Source organism: Chenopodium album, chromosome 11 (assembly GCF_948465745.1).
Source record: "Chenopodium album chromosome 11, dcCheAlbu1.1, whole genome shotgun sequence".
NCBI classification, from domain to species: Eukaryota; Viridiplantae; Streptophyta; class Magnoliopsida; order Caryophyllales; family Amaranthaceae; genus Chenopodium; species Chenopodium album.
In genome coordinates, this window is record NC_137844.1 from 16,833,541 (window position 1) to 16,851,343 (window position 17,803).

General features: G+C 31.4%; 1 protein-coding gene and 1 long non-coding RNA gene across 2 annotated transcripts; one reads left to right on the top strand and one right to left on the bottom strand.

The window, feature by feature from the left end:
- Window positions 1–4,587: 4,587 nt before the first annotated feature.
- LOC145568672 (beta-glucosidase 12-like) lies at window positions 4,588–12,153 on the bottom strand. Its single transcript, XM_081628096.1, has 11 exons — window positions 11,828–12,153; window positions 11,367–11,471; window positions 9,249–9,324; window positions 9,058–9,135; window positions 8,802–8,889; window positions 8,478–8,697; window positions 8,228–8,343; window positions 6,821–7,032; window positions 5,848–5,985; window positions 5,278–5,422; window positions 4,588–4,974 (listed from the first exon to the last, which is right to left on the bottom strand). Exons 1-11 carry the CDS (start codon window positions 12,149–12,151, stop codon window positions 4,782–4,784), a joined length of 1,695 nt encoding a protein of 564 aa, XP_081484222.1. The 5' UTR covers window positions 12,152–12,153; the 3' UTR covers window positions 4,588–4,781.
- On the top strand, window positions 10,015–11,000 carry LOC145568671 (uncharacterized). The gene is made up of 3 exons (XR_014095884.1): window positions 10,015–10,190; window positions 10,395–10,514; window positions 10,662–11,000. It is a non-coding gene; the product is annotated as an uncharacterized LOC145568671 (long non-coding RNA).
- Window positions 12,154–17,803: the final 5,650 nt, after the last annotated feature.

The following is a 17,803-nucleotide window of genomic DNA, read 5'->3' on the forward strand; positions in this document are numbered from 1 at the left end:
CAGCCCCTCGGCAATACAAATCAACCCTACTATTAATAAACAATTACATATCACAAATTCACTACCGCATTCTTTTACTGTTACGAAAACAAGTACGCGTGTATTTACATGTCAATGCAAGAATAATTATTACGACAACTACAAGTCTACAACCACACAGAAATCGAATTAAAAGAAAAACACACCATCAAAATGAGAGATTATGTCAATGCAAGAATCCTCTTCTGACAGTCCGAGCTCCTTACATCTTCTGATATAATAACTTCCTACACCTGTAAACATTTAACAAAATGAACATTAAGCACATATTTTGAAAGCATTATAGAAGATTTGTTAAAAGTTTTTCAATGACTAACATCCAGCATAGTTAAGGACTCCATAAATCCAAGGCTAGTTTGAGGAAAAAGAGTAGCATAGTAATCACTTTTTAAAACCTTTAGCACCTCCGTTGCAGATCCATATTCAACATTATCAAAAGCCTTCTTTCTTTCTATTACATTAAAAAGAAAGTTACCTAACAAACAGTATGTATGCCTGTTTGCCCTGCATAGTTTTTAAGTTAACTATCTGTTTTGTGATTTGGTCCAAGGATTGCAACTGTTGTCACAGTGGATTTTGAATTAAGAAACATAATGATATAAGTGAGAAGTTTCAAGGGAAAGTACAGAGATTAAGGCAAGGGTGTTGTACAAATATTTGCAGCTGAATCAAAACAGGTGGGTTTTATTTTTTTGCAATGCAGATCATATTAAAAGAGAGGATGATTGGTAGAAAAAAGAAAGATAATAGAGAGAAGCTGAAAGTAATTTCGTATGAAAATAGTATAGTGCACCCGGGTGCACCATGTGCATGGTGCACCCGGAAAGAACATTAGGTATATTTTAAAGAACATGGGAAAAAAAAAAAGAACATACTAGCGTTGGAAAAAGAACATACTAGCGTTGGAAAAAGAACATGCATACTAGTGTTTGAAAAAGAACATCTTGTGTTTGGCAAAATAACATGTTTGTGTTTAACAAATATATATATGTTTGATAACATGTTTTTCAATAATACAAAATATTTTCTTTTTGGTTCGTATGTTCTTTGAATTTGGCTCGTATTTTTTATTTTTATTTTATTTTATTTTATTTTATTTTTATTTTTTTGAAAAATGGCTCGTATGCTCTTTAAGTAATGAATTCTTTAACGTATGTTCTTTAACGTATATTCTTTAATTTATGTTCTTTAACGCATGTTCTTTATCTTATGTTCTTTTATGTTATTTTAAATTTTGAAATTTGAAATTTAATTTTAAAATGAAATCTTGAATTATTTTTAGTTGAAAATAATTTAGAGAGAGAAAAATAAAATAATTATGGAAAGTTAAATTTTTGGAGAGAGAAAAAACTATTTTTGGAAAACTGAAATCTTGGCAGAGAATTTTTACGTTAATTTGTTATTTTTCATGAAATTTATAAAGCTTTTATCATGTTCTTTGCGTAATGTCTTTATGTTCTTTAGTAATGCATATTTTTTGTTAAAAACAAACATGTTCTTTTTCAAGAAAGTAAATGTTCTTTTTCATACACCTAATGTTCTTTCCGCTTTTTTTTATAACCGGGTGCACCATGCGCATGGTACACCCGGGTGCACCAACCATACATTAAATTTCGTATGGTGCAGAAAGATATACTTGAAATTTCATGGTGATTGCTCCCTTTTAAAGAGCAGCAACCGCCAATACATACTATTGGCTAGTAAATATTAAATAATGAAAAACAGCCAAATCAAAAACTGCAAACCTGACCAAACTTTCAAATAGAGTAACAGACTAGAAGACAACTTATTCGTTCGATTAATAAGCAAAGATGAATACAATAACTTAAGAATAACTTAAGCTAATTGATAGTATATATAGTTGGAATATGAGTTTATTCTATTACAACCAATATTATCAAAATAAGTTTGTTGTACGCATTATGATTAGGATAGCCATTTGACTATAAGAACATTATTAGTAGAAAAGAGGAATCGGAATTCGCATAGAAAAAAAAAATTAACCATGGAGTTCTTCTTCACTAGTATATTATAGTTTAAAGAGATTCCAATTCATATGAGACGAAGAATATAGCTTGCAGATTCTATAAGCACTTAGAATCAATATATACAATCTTGTCAATAAAATTGCAGAATATAACTTGCAGATTCTAAGCACTCAACATTTTAAGTAAAGTTCACATATTTACTTAGCAATTATACTAGTGCCTGAAAAGAAATATGAGAAGAGAATCCTAATCATCTAAAGAGATAGGATACTATCAAATTAAAAAAAAATTACAATTTCCACGCTCAATCAAACAACAAATCCTAATCAGATTCATTCACTTACACCATAACAAAAACATGGAAGAACAGTCAGAAGCACCAAAAAGATCTGAGGAAAGGACAAACTCAAATTTAAAAAGTCATGACAAAATTCTTAAATATTAGTGTTTCATGTTTTTCCCAAATATTAACACTAATTTGCAAAAAAAATTAAATCCCTGATTCCGAAAAATGCGAGGTAGGGAATTAAAAAAATAGGGAAATTGACAAACTATGATGCATATCAAATTCTATATCAACCTAATTAACTGCAGTAGATTAAACAAGGAACGAATATTGTTTTACCCTCCTCTATAGCAGTTTTTACTTGAGCAGCCACAAATACATTATACCCCAACCTCAAGAACTGCAATGGAAGCTATAAAATTACAAAAATTAATTATTAATACCATAAAACAAATCAAAACGAGTGATGTTAAGAGTAAACTACAGAAAATTAAAGACAAATAAAATCAAAAAGTCGATCGACTTCAATTACAGTTGAAAAACGAGATCTGTAAAAAAAAAAAATGAAATTGAACCTGCGATAAAATATCTTACAAGTACATAAAGAATACAATATAAATACATTAACCGTACATGTGAGATACATCTACGACAAATTGATTAGAGGTTAGGACAAATCTATATATATAGGGTCAGGATCTAGTGAGAACTACCCTCTATGTGGGAACTCATCCCTTATGTGAGGACAAATATCAGCCATCAAATTGTATTAAATCCAACAGCTGAGATTGTTCAACTAATAATGGCAATAATGTAATTCTTAAAACATACACATCAGCCCCCAAAACCCAAATTAAGTACAATTTGTATACTCCTTTTTCTCTCTCTTCAAAGCTTGAAGGTGGTATTAATGGATACTAAAAATTGAAGATCGACTATTTCTCTCTCCTCTTCTTTACTACTAATTTAACAAATGAGCAAAAACTTAGTTGCTCATTGGTCAAATGAGCAAACATTTCTTTAATCAACAAGCATTTCTTTGAGCATTTGTAAAATGAGCAACCATTAGTTTGTTCATTTGTCAAATAATCAAATAATTAGTTACTCATTTGTAAAATAAGCAAACATTTCTTTGATCATTTAATTTGGGAAATGAACAATCAATTTTTTTTATCATTTAGCAAATGAGCAACTATTTGCTCATTTGTCCAATGAGCAAATACTTAGTTGCTAATATCAAAAATGAGCAAAAACTTAGTTGCTTATTTGTCAAATGAGCAAAGATTTCTTTAATAATTCATTAAATCAAAGCATTTATTTGCTCATTTGTGAAATTTACTCATTTGTCAAATAAGCAAATAATTAGTTACTCATTTGTAAAAGAAGCCAACATTTCTTTGATGTTTTGGAAAATGAGCAATCAATTTTTTGCTCATTTAGCAAATGAGCAAATAGTTAGTTGCTCATTTGTCAAATGAGCAAATACTTCGTTGCTCATTTGTCAAATGAGCAAATACTTAGTTGCTAATTTAACAAATGAGCAAACTTAGTTGCTCATTTGTCAAGTGAGTAAACATTTAGAACGGAAATTGAATAGAAAATCGCCAAAAATCGCAAAAAGATTGACAAAAACCTTAATTAATGAAGAACTAAATTGATAAAACCTTAATTAATTAAACTAAAATCAACGAAAATAAAACTTTAATCAATGAAAATCAACCTAAAATTAACGAAAATCACCTTGACAAAATCAATGAAGTTTGAAGAAGAATCGATGAAGAATCAAAGCAAATAGCGGTAAGAAAGGGAGCTGAGAAATTGAAGGAGGAGAGAGAAAACGCTGAAAAATTGTTTTTGATATTATGTTTGATTGAGATAAATTGTAGCCATTGGATGTTATTGATCCAACAGTTGTAATATGTCCTCATATATAATAGGGTTTTCACATAAGGGATGTGATCTTATATATATATATATATATATATATATATATATATATATATATATATTCACTCATTATGGGTGGCATCACTCGGGTAAATAGTTAGTCCACTTTTAAAATGTAACTATTTATAACTTTTATTATTAACCGTAAAAGATATACATTGGCAAACGTGAATCTCCAAAAGTTATCTATAGTTAATAGAGAATAGAGGAAACAAAATTCTATATGGGACATAAGGAGTACGACAAAATGCCAAGTTTCGTGTAAACAGTTGAGACTGACAAATCAAAGTTTATTTTATTGATTGAAACCGAAACAATACACAAAACTCTTACATAAAGTACAATTCAAATGAAAATAAACACATACATCATATGATGGAACACAAAACACTTGTGGAACTCTATATAGTTCATAATGAACTTTATTTGTATTTTCTATGATGCGCAACGACTACAAAGCCGTACAATTAAAATTTCACATAAATTCTTGATGAATATCAACTTATACAATTAGTGTTGGTTTAGTTCAAGGAATCGTTAGTGCTATCAGCATTAAGGAATTTAGCATACCATCTAGCAGATTTCTTAGGGTATCTTTTGTGATTGTCAAAATAATCCGTGAAGTTGAGACCGAAGCGAACATCATAACCAGCTCCTACTTCCATATTGTCCATCAATGACCATACTATATAGCCTTTTACATTTGCTCCCTCTCTGCATTGTATAAACCCAAGTTATTACTAATTAGAATGTGCACAAACAGAAATAATAGTTACGAAGTATATAATTTTGAGTGATCCTGGGGACTGGGGAACGAAAATGCTCTACCCACTGAGCTATTCTCACGCCTTACTTATTACTTCCATCGTGTTTTTTTTTTAGTTGACACATTTTGACTTTTGCAATATTCACAGGCTACAATTTGACTTGTTTTTGGGATTTATGAGTATACCAAAAATGGAGTTAATTAGTCTATCCAAAGACGGCGTAGATATGTATATGTATATGTATAGTTACCTGCGTGCTTCACGAACAGCGATAAGATGATCTTGAGTATGTTGAATTCTGTAATCATCATCAAGAGCAGCCGCAAGTTCTTCATTTTTCCCTTGTGCAATTAGATCCTGAATTGAACTTGTGACAGTTGGCTTATCAGGAACACCTGTTGTTTTAACCATAACAGTCCATATTATGTTAGGTGTTTGCTTGGTATAGTAATAATCATAAGGTTGACTATGATAATTGAATGCTGAATCTTATATTTGAAAATAACAAAAATTGAATCCCAAATCTTATACTCCGTACAGTATTTATTTGAAAAAAATATTTATAAATAAATTTTCGTCAAAATAGAATGATAATGGCAATATAAAACTTTTATAAAGCGAAGTTTAAATAATAATTTAGTGTAGGGAGGATATAAGTAAACTTATTTTAAATTAAAGGATGACTTTAAAGCCTTGTAATATGTTAAATTAAGGCCTTCAAACCAAACTGTACTAGATTAAAATGAATTAAAAATAAGTTTAAAGAAACAAAGTTTGTCCGCTTTAGCTAAGAATTCGTCCTAATTAAAAATGTACTTACCATTCTCAGTGACATAAACTTCAGGGTTGCCATATTCTTCCTTAATGTAGAGAAGCAAATTCTTGAGTCCATCAGGACGGATATAAATGTCAGCTTGTCCTTTGGCTTGCTCTCCAACGGGGTTTCCCTCATCATCAGCTGCAATCAATATAAGATATGTTATTATTTAAATTAATAGCAATTTGTAGCTATTATATAGGAAGTAATTTTTTATATACTTAGTATTTTTTTATAGTAAGAAGAATTGAATGCTTTTATAAATAAGTGAAGATTGTAATATACGTACGAGTATACAAGAAAAGTACATTGTTCGATAAAAAAAAAAAAAAAAAAAAAAAAAAAAAAGATATGACTTATTACTTGTGTGGAAAAGAGTAGTATTAAAAAATTTGTTACTCTGTGCGTGATTGTGTGGGAATTAGACACGTTACTTGTCAATAGTTTGCAAATTGACAAAATGGATCGTCATTTTTGTCATCTTTATCACTACTGTATTAAAGAGTAATAAGTAACATTATTAATTACGGAGTCTTCTCTAAACACCTAAAAAAAAATTATTCATTAGCCCTTATTTGCTTATACGGTTTTACATGTAACATTCTCATTCCATTTCTTACTATTATGCCGATTGATATACGGACTAGAGGTCCTTAAAAGTCCAATCACTATTGGTCTATTTGATGACATACAAATTTTTCCCGATCAACATGTAGAGGTATTAAAGTCCAATAGTCCAATTACATTACTAATAATCTCTATGAGACTATGACAAATAATTTCGTCCCAATCAACATATAAAGGTACTTAAACTCGAATTACTGCACAATATTATTGATCAATGTGACATACGAATAGGATATGTTTGCGAAGATTATAATTTTTTCCCCTTGTCTTATGTGTATTGTTTATTAAATTAAAAAAAAATTAATGAAACATTAAATAAAAATTATTAAAATAAATAAATAAAAATTACCAATTTGTTCGTTGAAATTGATAGTGATAGTGCCAGCCATTGGATCAACAGTACAAGTGTGTTCGACGAATCTGGAAGTGTAATAATTTATACCAATATAATCATAGGCGCCTTTAATTAGTGCCTTTTCTGATTTTGTGAATTCTGGTAGCCCCTTCACATTCTTTTTCATTGTTTCTGGGTAGTCCCCACGAATAAGTGGGTCCATGTACCTATAAAATACGTAATTTAAATGAAATTAAGCATAGGTTAAAAATCAACTAATAAGTAACAAGAAACTTAAAACACTAAAATTGCAAGAAATTGATACATGAGTTATAAAGTACTCTCCCTGTTTTAAAATACTCGGTTCATATTTTTTTTCGATCGTTTTTAATACTTGCTCCATTTTATTATTTAGAAAACTTTGACATTATTTAATTCATTTCTCTCAATTAGTGAACCTAATATAAATCACACTCCCTCTATTTTTTTTAAATGCATCACTTTGATTTTTGCATTATTCATATACCGCATTTGAGTTCAAGCTAACTTTCTTCATACCTGTTTTGTGCCCCAATGGTTAGCTACTAGCTTGCTAATTAAAGAAGTTTGACTTTCTCAATTAGCCCTAAAAATTTAATTATTTTAATATATTAATCTCTAATAATTTTGAAATTTTTTTTGTCAAGCAAATTAGCTTACACAAGCTAAGTTGCTTGGCCTAGCTAATAGTATTTTTTAGTTTCAATTGTCAAACTAGTAGCTAGAGACTTTTGAAAATTGCAAACAAGTCTGTAGGTGCAACCATTGGAGTTGCTCTTATTAAATAGATTGTGTCTACCAACTAGAAATACGAGTACTACTCCCTCCGTTTTTAAATAGTTGCTCCATTTCTCCAAGTAAGAAGTTTTAGGAGAAATTGGAAAAAGTAATAAAATGTAGAGGTGGTGGGGTATGTAAAAGAATAAAAAATTATAACAAGCAAAAGTAGTGTGGAAAATTGGAGGAGAGAGAATATGAAATTAATTAAATATGATTATGGTGAGTCTACTAGGTAAGAGAAATTAATTAAATATTGTAAAAGATTTCCAAATATGGAAATAGAGCATGTATTTAAAAATAGCCGAAAAAATAAAGTGGAGTAAGTATTTAAAAACGGAGGGAGTATATTAAAAAAATAATTTAATTAAATATCTGAATCAAAAATAAAAAATTTAACTACTCCGTAGATAATGCTACATATAATTAATGATTCCACTCAATAACCACTAAAGATAATATATTATTGAGAAACTATATTCTTTTTAAAATTATTGAGTTAAATTATTATTCTACACATGTGCAATAAATGTAGATAGAGGTCAGTTTGCAATAGATTATTTCTCTTTAAAAAAAAAATAAACTACACAAAGGATAATTGGTTACCATCCTAAGGTGAAATCCAACTGCATTTTTGAAGCAGCAAAGTCTTTAGGATCAGTTGAATGTGGCATAAACCATTTACACGGGAGCGAAATTCCGATTTTCCCCTTTTGAGATTTCTAAAAAAAAAAAAATGTACAATAGTTGGTTATAATCAAGCTATGTTAGATAAAAAAATAAAAAATTAAAAAATTAAATTCGATAGAGTTACATTATAGTACGTATTATATATAGTCGTAAGGATGATTTTCACCTGATATTTATCTTTGTAGAGTTTCGCAGCAGAAGCATGAGCTAAGATGATATGGTGGGTGGCAATGAATGAACCTTTTGGATCTTTCTGAAGATCGCTAGGCAATCCCATCTTGTAACCATACGCCCCGAAAACATAAGGCTCGTTGATCGTCCCCCAGTACTTAACACGGTCACCAAATTTCTCAAAGCAAAGATCAGCAAATTCCGTGAACTGTTCTCTGTAGTCACATTTTTTTTTGAAAGCCAATGTTAAATATCACACGTTATATAAATTTATACGTACGCTATATATGAATAACTAAAGAATGTGGTAGATTTATACACTACGTTGGGTCGCATGAAGCCATAGTATTGTTTTTGTAGTGGCACTGGTAGATCGAAATGGAACAAAGTAACGATAGGAGTGATCCCTGATAGCATTGGAGCAAATTAAATTGTGAGATAAATGTAACATATCATAAACATGTACTAAGCACGTATTTGTCAAGTCAATAGTGTAATTTGAATTCGTAACATGACAATAATTAAATCCTGATTGAATTATTAAAAATTTTCAATAGGATAGAAGAGTAAATTACCATTTGCAATTAATTCATCAATGAAGTTATTATAGAAATCAATGCCCTCTTGGTTGATACCTGATTCCACAGTTCCATCTGCAATATTTTTGAGAAGAGTTGGTGTAAATAAAATGAACTCACTATTCTCGTCAAAAATAAATAAAAAACAAACTCACTTTAGTTTATTTTTGGACATTAAAGAAACTTACTAGGCAAAATCCTTGGCCAAGCAATGGAAAATCTGTAAGAATTTAGCCCTGTTTCCTTCAAAATTTTAACATCTTCCTGCAATTGTTGCCAACAAATAATTAGATCATCCCAACATTTGATTTGAATGGTACACAAAAATAACTTATGGGAGTGCATCTAGGCGCATAGAGCCTATGTATTTGACATGCATATTTGGAGGGCAATTTGAGGTTCGATGGTACATTTTCTCTCTCTTAATAGTACAGTAGTACTTTTATGTATTATTATTCATTTGCCATCATATTTTTCACCTGCTTTTTTTCATTCTTATTATTTACAAATATGTCATTCTATTTGCATGTGAAACGCATAGGCCCTAATAAGGGACTATGCGCCAATACTTCTCCTGTCACTACACCAAAAAGTGGAATAAGAAACGCAATATACAAAACGGTTAGCTTAGATAACCATTCTCTAGAACAATATAAAACGGTTTTCTATTACAACCGTTTTATATGTGAAAGAATATAGAACGGTTCACTACCCTAACCGTTCTTTATCATTTTTACCAAAAAAAAAAAAATAATTAAATTTATAACATTAATAAGTTAGAAAACGGTGTTACTTACAACCGTTGTATATAGACTATATGATACCTATTTATGAGTTCTAGCTACCTTAATGGTCGCCAATCGCCCTTTTTATATCAAATATTATCATTCTTATCATTTACTCCCATATTCTAAGCTAAAAAAACCCTTAACTCTCTATCTTATTTCCCCCGTTGTTATTCTTATCACTAATTTTTTGCTTTCCTCTTCTATATTAATTTCTTAGAAATCATAAAAATTTCTACCAAATTTCATAGTTTTTGATCATCAGTTTCTTCGTTTTCCCCTTAATATCATCTTAATTTTTTGTTCTTATTTTTCCCCCCTTTCCGTGCTTCCGATCTGGCCAAGGTGTGTGTTTTCCCCTTTGTTTATGTATTTTTTTTTTGTTTAAATCTTTGATTTATTGGGGGTCCTATACTCCTATATGGAATTAATTGTGCGGATTTGCATGTTTGTTGTGATTTTTGTTTAGATCTTGAGTTTTGTATTCCGATTTCGTATCTGTATTACATATATATTGAATTTAAATTGATGTTTGTGTTACATATGTAGGCGTGCAGCGATACTTCAAGCGAGATCTTGTTCAAGCTGTATATGAATTGGGATTATGAGGAATTTGATAAATAAGCTTTCATGATATGGATCTATATTACTCTATATCATCTGACTAAGGTAATCTCTTCATTTATAATTGTATTTTTTTCCTCAAATTTCAGAACTTGAATTTCGTAGCGGTTTTTTTTTTTTATATTGGATTTTTTTTTTATTCAAATCAGAATGTGTCACTCAATCACTCATATAATTATGTTTGTTTTGTAGATTTGCAACTATCAAATAAGGAGGGAATTGAAGATAAGAAACCAGACAATTGTGAAAGAAGATTGACAATTTTTTTTGTTTAATTTGTTCCTTTTCTTATGTTTTTTTGTATGATTCCTCTTTAATTTTAATGTCGTTGTTGCTTTCTTACTACATTTGTTGTAAATATTGGTTTAAATTTTTTTTTTTTTATACTAAGTATATTAATTTGTAAGTTTTAAAGTTCAATTCAATTGTATTAGCTTTTTTTTAATAACAACTGTATTAGCTTTTAATTGATACTCGGGTAAATAAGAAATTAAAATACAATTTTTTGTAAAGAAAATAACGTATACTAGCATTTTTTTATTTAAAAAAGGAGAGGATTAGAGATCGGTTACCTGTCTTAACCGTTCTCTTTTGTAATACAATATAGAACGGTCAAGCATACTAACCGTTCTTTATTCCTTCTTTATTTTCAGATTTCAGTAAGGGAATATAGAACGGTTATGTTTGATGACAGTTCTCTTTAGTCGAGTATATAGAACGCTTGCATGAACCGTTCTATATACTTTATACATTGCTTAGCAGAAGAACGGTCCTGAGGCGTTCTGTAAAGCCTATTTTAACCGTTCTATAAAGCCTTTTTTGTAGTAGTGTGTTATGTCGAATTTAATGGCCATATCATCAATACAACGTTTAAAATTCGAAGTTAGGGTGTTTTACCTTATAAAGGTTGTAGGAGTCAACTGCTTTACGACCCTTTTCGGCTTCAATCATGAAGTCCCAGGTACTTTTTCCTCTACCACCTTCATCCCCTCTTCCTTCAGTCTGTCACAATCAATTACCATTAACCAATTAAACATACATACCATTGTATGTCGAACTTATACTACAGGACAAAATAAAAGCACAAATATTACTGTAGCACAGCATTTATCATCTGATCTAGCAAATTAAACAACTTAGATGATATGCATATGCTCTAGTTTCTTGAGAAGTTACTGTAATCATCATTTACATAATCAAATTAATTGATGTACGCAAGTTGAAGTTCAATTATTCAATTTTGTTAAATGTGTCACTTTTTTTTTTATATAAACAATATAACAAGATAAACAAGTCACCTAAAAGAAAAGATTTTTGTAACATATTAATAGACGAATAACACGAGAGAGTAGTGTAACCTGAAGAGCGGAAGTAGAGGCACCAAAGATAAAATCAGCAGGGAAATCCTCCTTTTTCAAATCGTCTTTGGGCGGCGTGTAAGTCGCAGGTTGGAGGCCATCAACGATGGAAATAACCGGGTTCACAACAGTGTTCACTCCATCCTTAACAATTTTAGGAATAAGTCTACATGATATCTTTGTAGCACCAAAACTTGGCTCTCTAAAGTGCAAATTCCTACTAGTGAAGCTAGTTTTCAACACAAAGGGGCTCGGGTTTTTCAGGTTAAGCTTAGTGATGGAAGAATGAAGAGTGTGAGATGGAGCTGTGTAAAGGAGGGCCATGGTTTTTTGACCAAGAAATGAAGAGAATTGAAGGATGAACAAATTATAACTTTCTTGTGTATGTGCTAGTTGCCTTTCTTTACTACAAGAGTGGTTTAATTTATAGTAATAATATCATGAATTACGTGCCATTTATGTAGTGGTCAAAAAAATAAAACGTGATATAGTTGCGTTGAATTAATTGTTTATCGAATTTAATACAGAGTATTTTGATATCTTATCGTGCTGAGAAGCAATTAAAGACGATCCAGGCCCCATGGCTTGTTGCCCTCGAGGAACACGATGTCTAGAATTCGCTGAAAATCAGCATCCTACCGTATCGTTGACTACACGTATCAAGTACTCCCTCTTTTCTTAAATTTTTTCCCCATTGTAAAAATTTGTGTCAACTTTTATGAACTTTGACCATTAAATACTCTTAATCTATAATTGATAATATAGTCATGAGATCTTATAAAATGCAATGCGTCTCATTGTACATTTTTTTAATATTTAGTTTTTATAATTTTTACACGTGTGAAAATAGAGATATATATAACTGTTTTGAAAGGCTTGTTGGAGACCGCGAAAAGTCAAATGAGGCAAAAAATTAGGAACAAAAGGAGTAATAATAACTGTGATTTTTAAAATAATAAAAAAAAAACTAACTTTCTGTCCATAATACGGTATAAAATTCAAACTTGTGTATGGAGTAATTTTTATTACGTACATTTAATTTTCAATATCATTAATTATCCAAAGTAATATAATAATCTATTAACCTATATTAAAAAGCAAATTCTTTTCATGACATTTATCATTACCTTGTGAAAAATTTTATCACCTGGTTGGGTTTTTTTTTTTTAATTTTTTTTTTATATTGCAAAATCTTTAAATAAACTCACTAGTAGAAAAAGGGAAATGCGCATCGGTTCAAAACCAACTTTTTGCACCGATTTTGAATCGGTTTAGATTTGAGGGATGCGAAACAGTGAGATTTATCGCACGGGTTCAGAATCGTTGGTAACTACAGTTTTTAGTACCGGTTAACCAGTGCTCATAAGGGGTTACTGGCACCGGTTCAAAACCGTTGGTAATTACAGTTTTTGGCACCGGTTAACCAGTGCTCATAAGGGGTTATTGGCACAGGTTCCTGTTCAGAACCGATGCCCTTAATAGCCAATAAATTTTCAATTTTCAATTGATATATAAACACTAACATATATATTACTTACATATTTCCATAAAATAAAATAATACTAATTATAAAATAAAATAAAATAAGCTGTAATATTACAATTTTCGTCCAAAAAAAAAGTACAAGGTTACACATAAAGAATAACATATGCAGCTGTACAAAAGCAGCTAAACAACAGCAAGGAATTGCACAGTAGGAGAACAACAGCATTATCACCCTTAGTACTGTCAAAACGGTTTGACAGTTCGGTTTTGGTTCGGTTTGAAATCGGTTCGGTATTTAATCGGGTCGGTTTGGAATCGGTTTAATTGTCTCACGGGTCAGTTTTGGTTCGGTTTAAATAGTTATCGGTTCGATTCGGTTTCGGTATATTCTTAAGCGGTTTTAATTCGGTTCGGGTTGTAAACAGTCCGGGTAGTAAACGGTTCGGTGCAGACGGGTTGCGGTTTGTTAACGGTGCGGTGTAAACGGTTTTTATCCCGCTTCAAACAGTTTCGGGTTGGAAACGATTTCGGGTTAGAAACAGTTCGGTTCTTTTTTGGTTCAGTTTATAGCTGGTTCGGTTCTTTTTCGGTTCAGTTTTTAACTGGTTCGCTTGTTTTTCGGTTCAGTTTATAACTGGTTCGGTTCTTCGATGGTTTAACCACTTTAACGTTATTCATATCGGTTCCATTTCAAGTTTACTAAATTATGGTTCGGGTCGGTTTTCGGTTTCAAAAAATAAATAGTTTATCGAGTTGTTTGGATTCAAGCAGTTAAATGGTTTTGATTTGAAATTTGATAGTACTTGCTAACCTTTTGCGTTCACAAGTTTTACATAAAGTCGGCAAGTCGCGAATCATTTCATATTTAGGCATCATATTATAAACAAATTCTCATTGATTTTATAAATACATATTATGTTCAGTTTCAAGTTTAGTCATACTGATCTTACTAGTTTATTACGAAGTAGATTATAAGAGTTAGTGTATTAATGTATTATTGTTTTACAATTAGGTTATTATATGCTTCTTATTTAATCATTTATATACTACGCGTCTACGCATAGTATCATAATCATGATTTGATGAGTTCTTGTGAAATGGAAATTTGCAATTTGGTAATTCCATACTTGATTAGTCAACAAGACTGCTAATTATGACTCGTTTATCATTATATATTTTCATGAAATTATGAAGATATTACAAATTGCTTTGATTTGTAATGAAAGAAAACACTAATGACTAATTAACAAGGTAATATTGATTAGTTCAATCGATCATATGTACACATTATTAACACATGGCATCTAACCATCTCATAGTTAAATATTCGTATCATCGTTATTCGTATGTATTAGTACAAAGTTATAGACTCATTAGTGATCTTTTTAAATTTATCTAGTTATATATTTTATTAATATAACGTTTTTATAATTTTTACGTGTATGAAAATAAAGATATACTAGTAGATGTTTTAATACGTGTCTTGGGCACTGATCCCGATCAAATGAGGCAAAAAAATTCTAAAGAATTGAGGGGGTAATATTTTTGTAGATGAATGTACAACACACAAACACACACGGACCACCACTCTCAACCATAGATTAAAAAATCAATGGTTAGATTCTTTCTCCCACAACACACACGGATCACCACTCTCAACCATAGATTAAAAAAATCAATGGTTAGATTCTTTTTCCCACAACACACACATATCACTAATCTGAACCATAGATTAAAAAATCAATGGTTAGATTTACATGAAACCCTTTTGAAACCCTTTCACTCTCATCTCACTTTGCCACTCTCATTGTACCACTCATGGCGCCTCTCATTCTCACGGCACCTCTCATCCTCACGGTTTCATTGCCTCTCCGTCTCATCGCCTCTCCGTCTCACGGCGCCTCTCATTCTCACATACATTCATTCACGGTGTTCGCATTAGAAACCAATGGAGCTTCTGAAGTACCTTTAATGGCGTTCGAGCTTCTTTTCTCGATTTTCTGAGTCATCTTCAAGAAAGAATGGACCGTCAAGGAAGATAATCTGCCATTTAGTGGCTTCACGAACGCAATTTTGATGTATATCATTGTTTACCACTAAGAACAAGTTTTTTTTTCAAAAACAATCGTTTAATTTTATTACCTCAATCTTTTTTTCATACCCTTAATTTTAATTTATTTTTTTATTTTAGATCTCGCTAAAATGAAGTAAAAATTGCAGATTTATGGGTCAAGGGAGAGTTGATTCTCATTTTGCCATGTTATCAGCCTATCTCAATGCTTTAATTTAATGGGTAAAGGGTTCATGTTATTACTGTTAATGATTATTTTAGTCGTTGTGATTGTGAGTGGGTTTGTCAAGTTGCTCGATTTCTTGGTTTCAAGGTTGGCCTTGTTCAGCGTATGTACTACTCCTTTTTGTCAAATTGATCTATTGTCCATATCTATTAAGGGCCTGTTCTCATTGACTGAACTCAGCTGAACTGAACTGAACTGAACTGAACTCAGCTGAACTGAACTGAACTGAAATGAATATTTTATAAGAGAAGGAAATTAGGAGCTGAACTGAACTGAACTGAACTGAATTGAGCTGAACTGAACTGAACTGAATTTCAACGTAAGAGAACAGGCCCTAAATATTGCTATTTTTTTTATGAGTTTTAGGTTGTTCATTTGGTTTCATCACCTCAAATGTATACATGACTAGAGGCAGTAGTGTTGCTAATAGTTTCAGGCAGGGCCTGAGGCTTGTTTTGCTCTTGTTTGTGAACACTGATTATCCTTAAGACCTTAATGAATGATTTGCCTTGCTATTTTAAAAAAAAATTCTAAGATTTCTAATATTTAATCCATTTAATTATATTCCCATAAAAAAAAAATCCATTTAATTATATTAAAAAGTTTGTAAACGGTTCGATTTAGAAGCGGTTTGGTTCATAAACGGTTCGGTTTATAACCAGTTCGGTTTACAATCAGTTTGGTTTTTAAATGGTTCGGTGCAAACGGGTAGCAGTTTGCTAACGGTTCGGTGTAAACGGTTTTTTCGCCAGTTTAAACGGTTTCGGGTTGGAACCGGTTTCGGGTTAGATACGGTTCGGTTCTTTTTTTGTTCGGTTTTCTTTCATTTCGGTTTATATTTGGTTCGGTTTGTTAACGGGTTCGGTTCTTATACGGTTTAACATTATTCGGGTCGATTCGGTTTCGGGTTTACTAAAATACGGTTCGGGTCGGTTTTCGGTTTCAAAAAAATCGGTTTTTAATCGGTTCGGTTCTCATTTGGGTCGGTCGGTTTCGGGCGGTTAAACGGTTTCGGTTTGAAATTTGACAGCACTAATCACCCTCCATTTCTTCTTTTGTGACAACGTAACAATTTGAACAAGAACCTACACAAATCATAGTAAACAAAACATAAATTAGATAAACAAAGCAAACCATTATTTGGAATAAACATTTTACAATATAGGAAAATGATTAAATGTATTTACAGTCATTTCATAGTATATTCTTCAATTATAGGAAAAGTACATATCAACTCTACTAAATGTTAAATTCCCGTTTTTTTACCAATAATAATAAGAGTATCAAACAAATGATAAACCTCAGTGTATATATCATAAGTAGGGTTAACCCAGTTTAAGGAAACACAAGACAAAACTAATTCAATCAAAAATTGATGAATAATTCAACATAAATTCACTTTACATAAATCAGCATTGCAAATAATCCCCAAAACAATACCCAAACCAAGATTATAATCAACAACTCAAAATTAATTCAACAGAAGAGGAGAGAGAAAACAAAACTAACATCTTTAGAAGTAGTAGCAAAGCTTCTGGTCCATGATAAAAGAGCAAGAAGAAGTTAAAAATGGCGGCAAGTGTAGAAACTTAGAATACAGAGACGCAAAAACATTCCCAGTTATACTAGTAGCAGATGCAGCCTTGCTTGGGCAGCTGCAACACCAGCCTTGATAACGCTACAGCAGTTGCAACCTTTCAAGGCCAGCTGCAGCAGCAGCAGCCTCGGCAGGCAGCAGTAGCTACAACCTTGCCAAGCCAACTATTACAGCAGCAGCCTCAGCAGGGTAGCAGTAGTGGCATCCTTACCAAACCACATGTAGCAACAGCCTCTTCAAGGCAGAGCAGAAGTAGCAATAGCTCTAGCAAAGCAGATAGTGAGGCAGTAAAGGTTGAGAGTCGGCAATAGGAGGGAAGCAGCATGGCAGCATATTCAAGTCATTCAATAAAGCCAAAACACAGCACAGAAAATCAAGTCCAAAACCAATATAGGAACTAAAGCAGAGAAAACAAAGAGCTACTAAAAAAATTCACCCTAAATAGACAGGACCTTATTAACAAACCAAGAACAAAGAGCAATCAATTATCATACCAATAAATCCACCAACTCTATACCAATCAATCCACCAATTCATACCGATCAATCCACAAAGTTTTACTAAGTTATGGCTAATTAGTAGCAGCTTCACACCAGT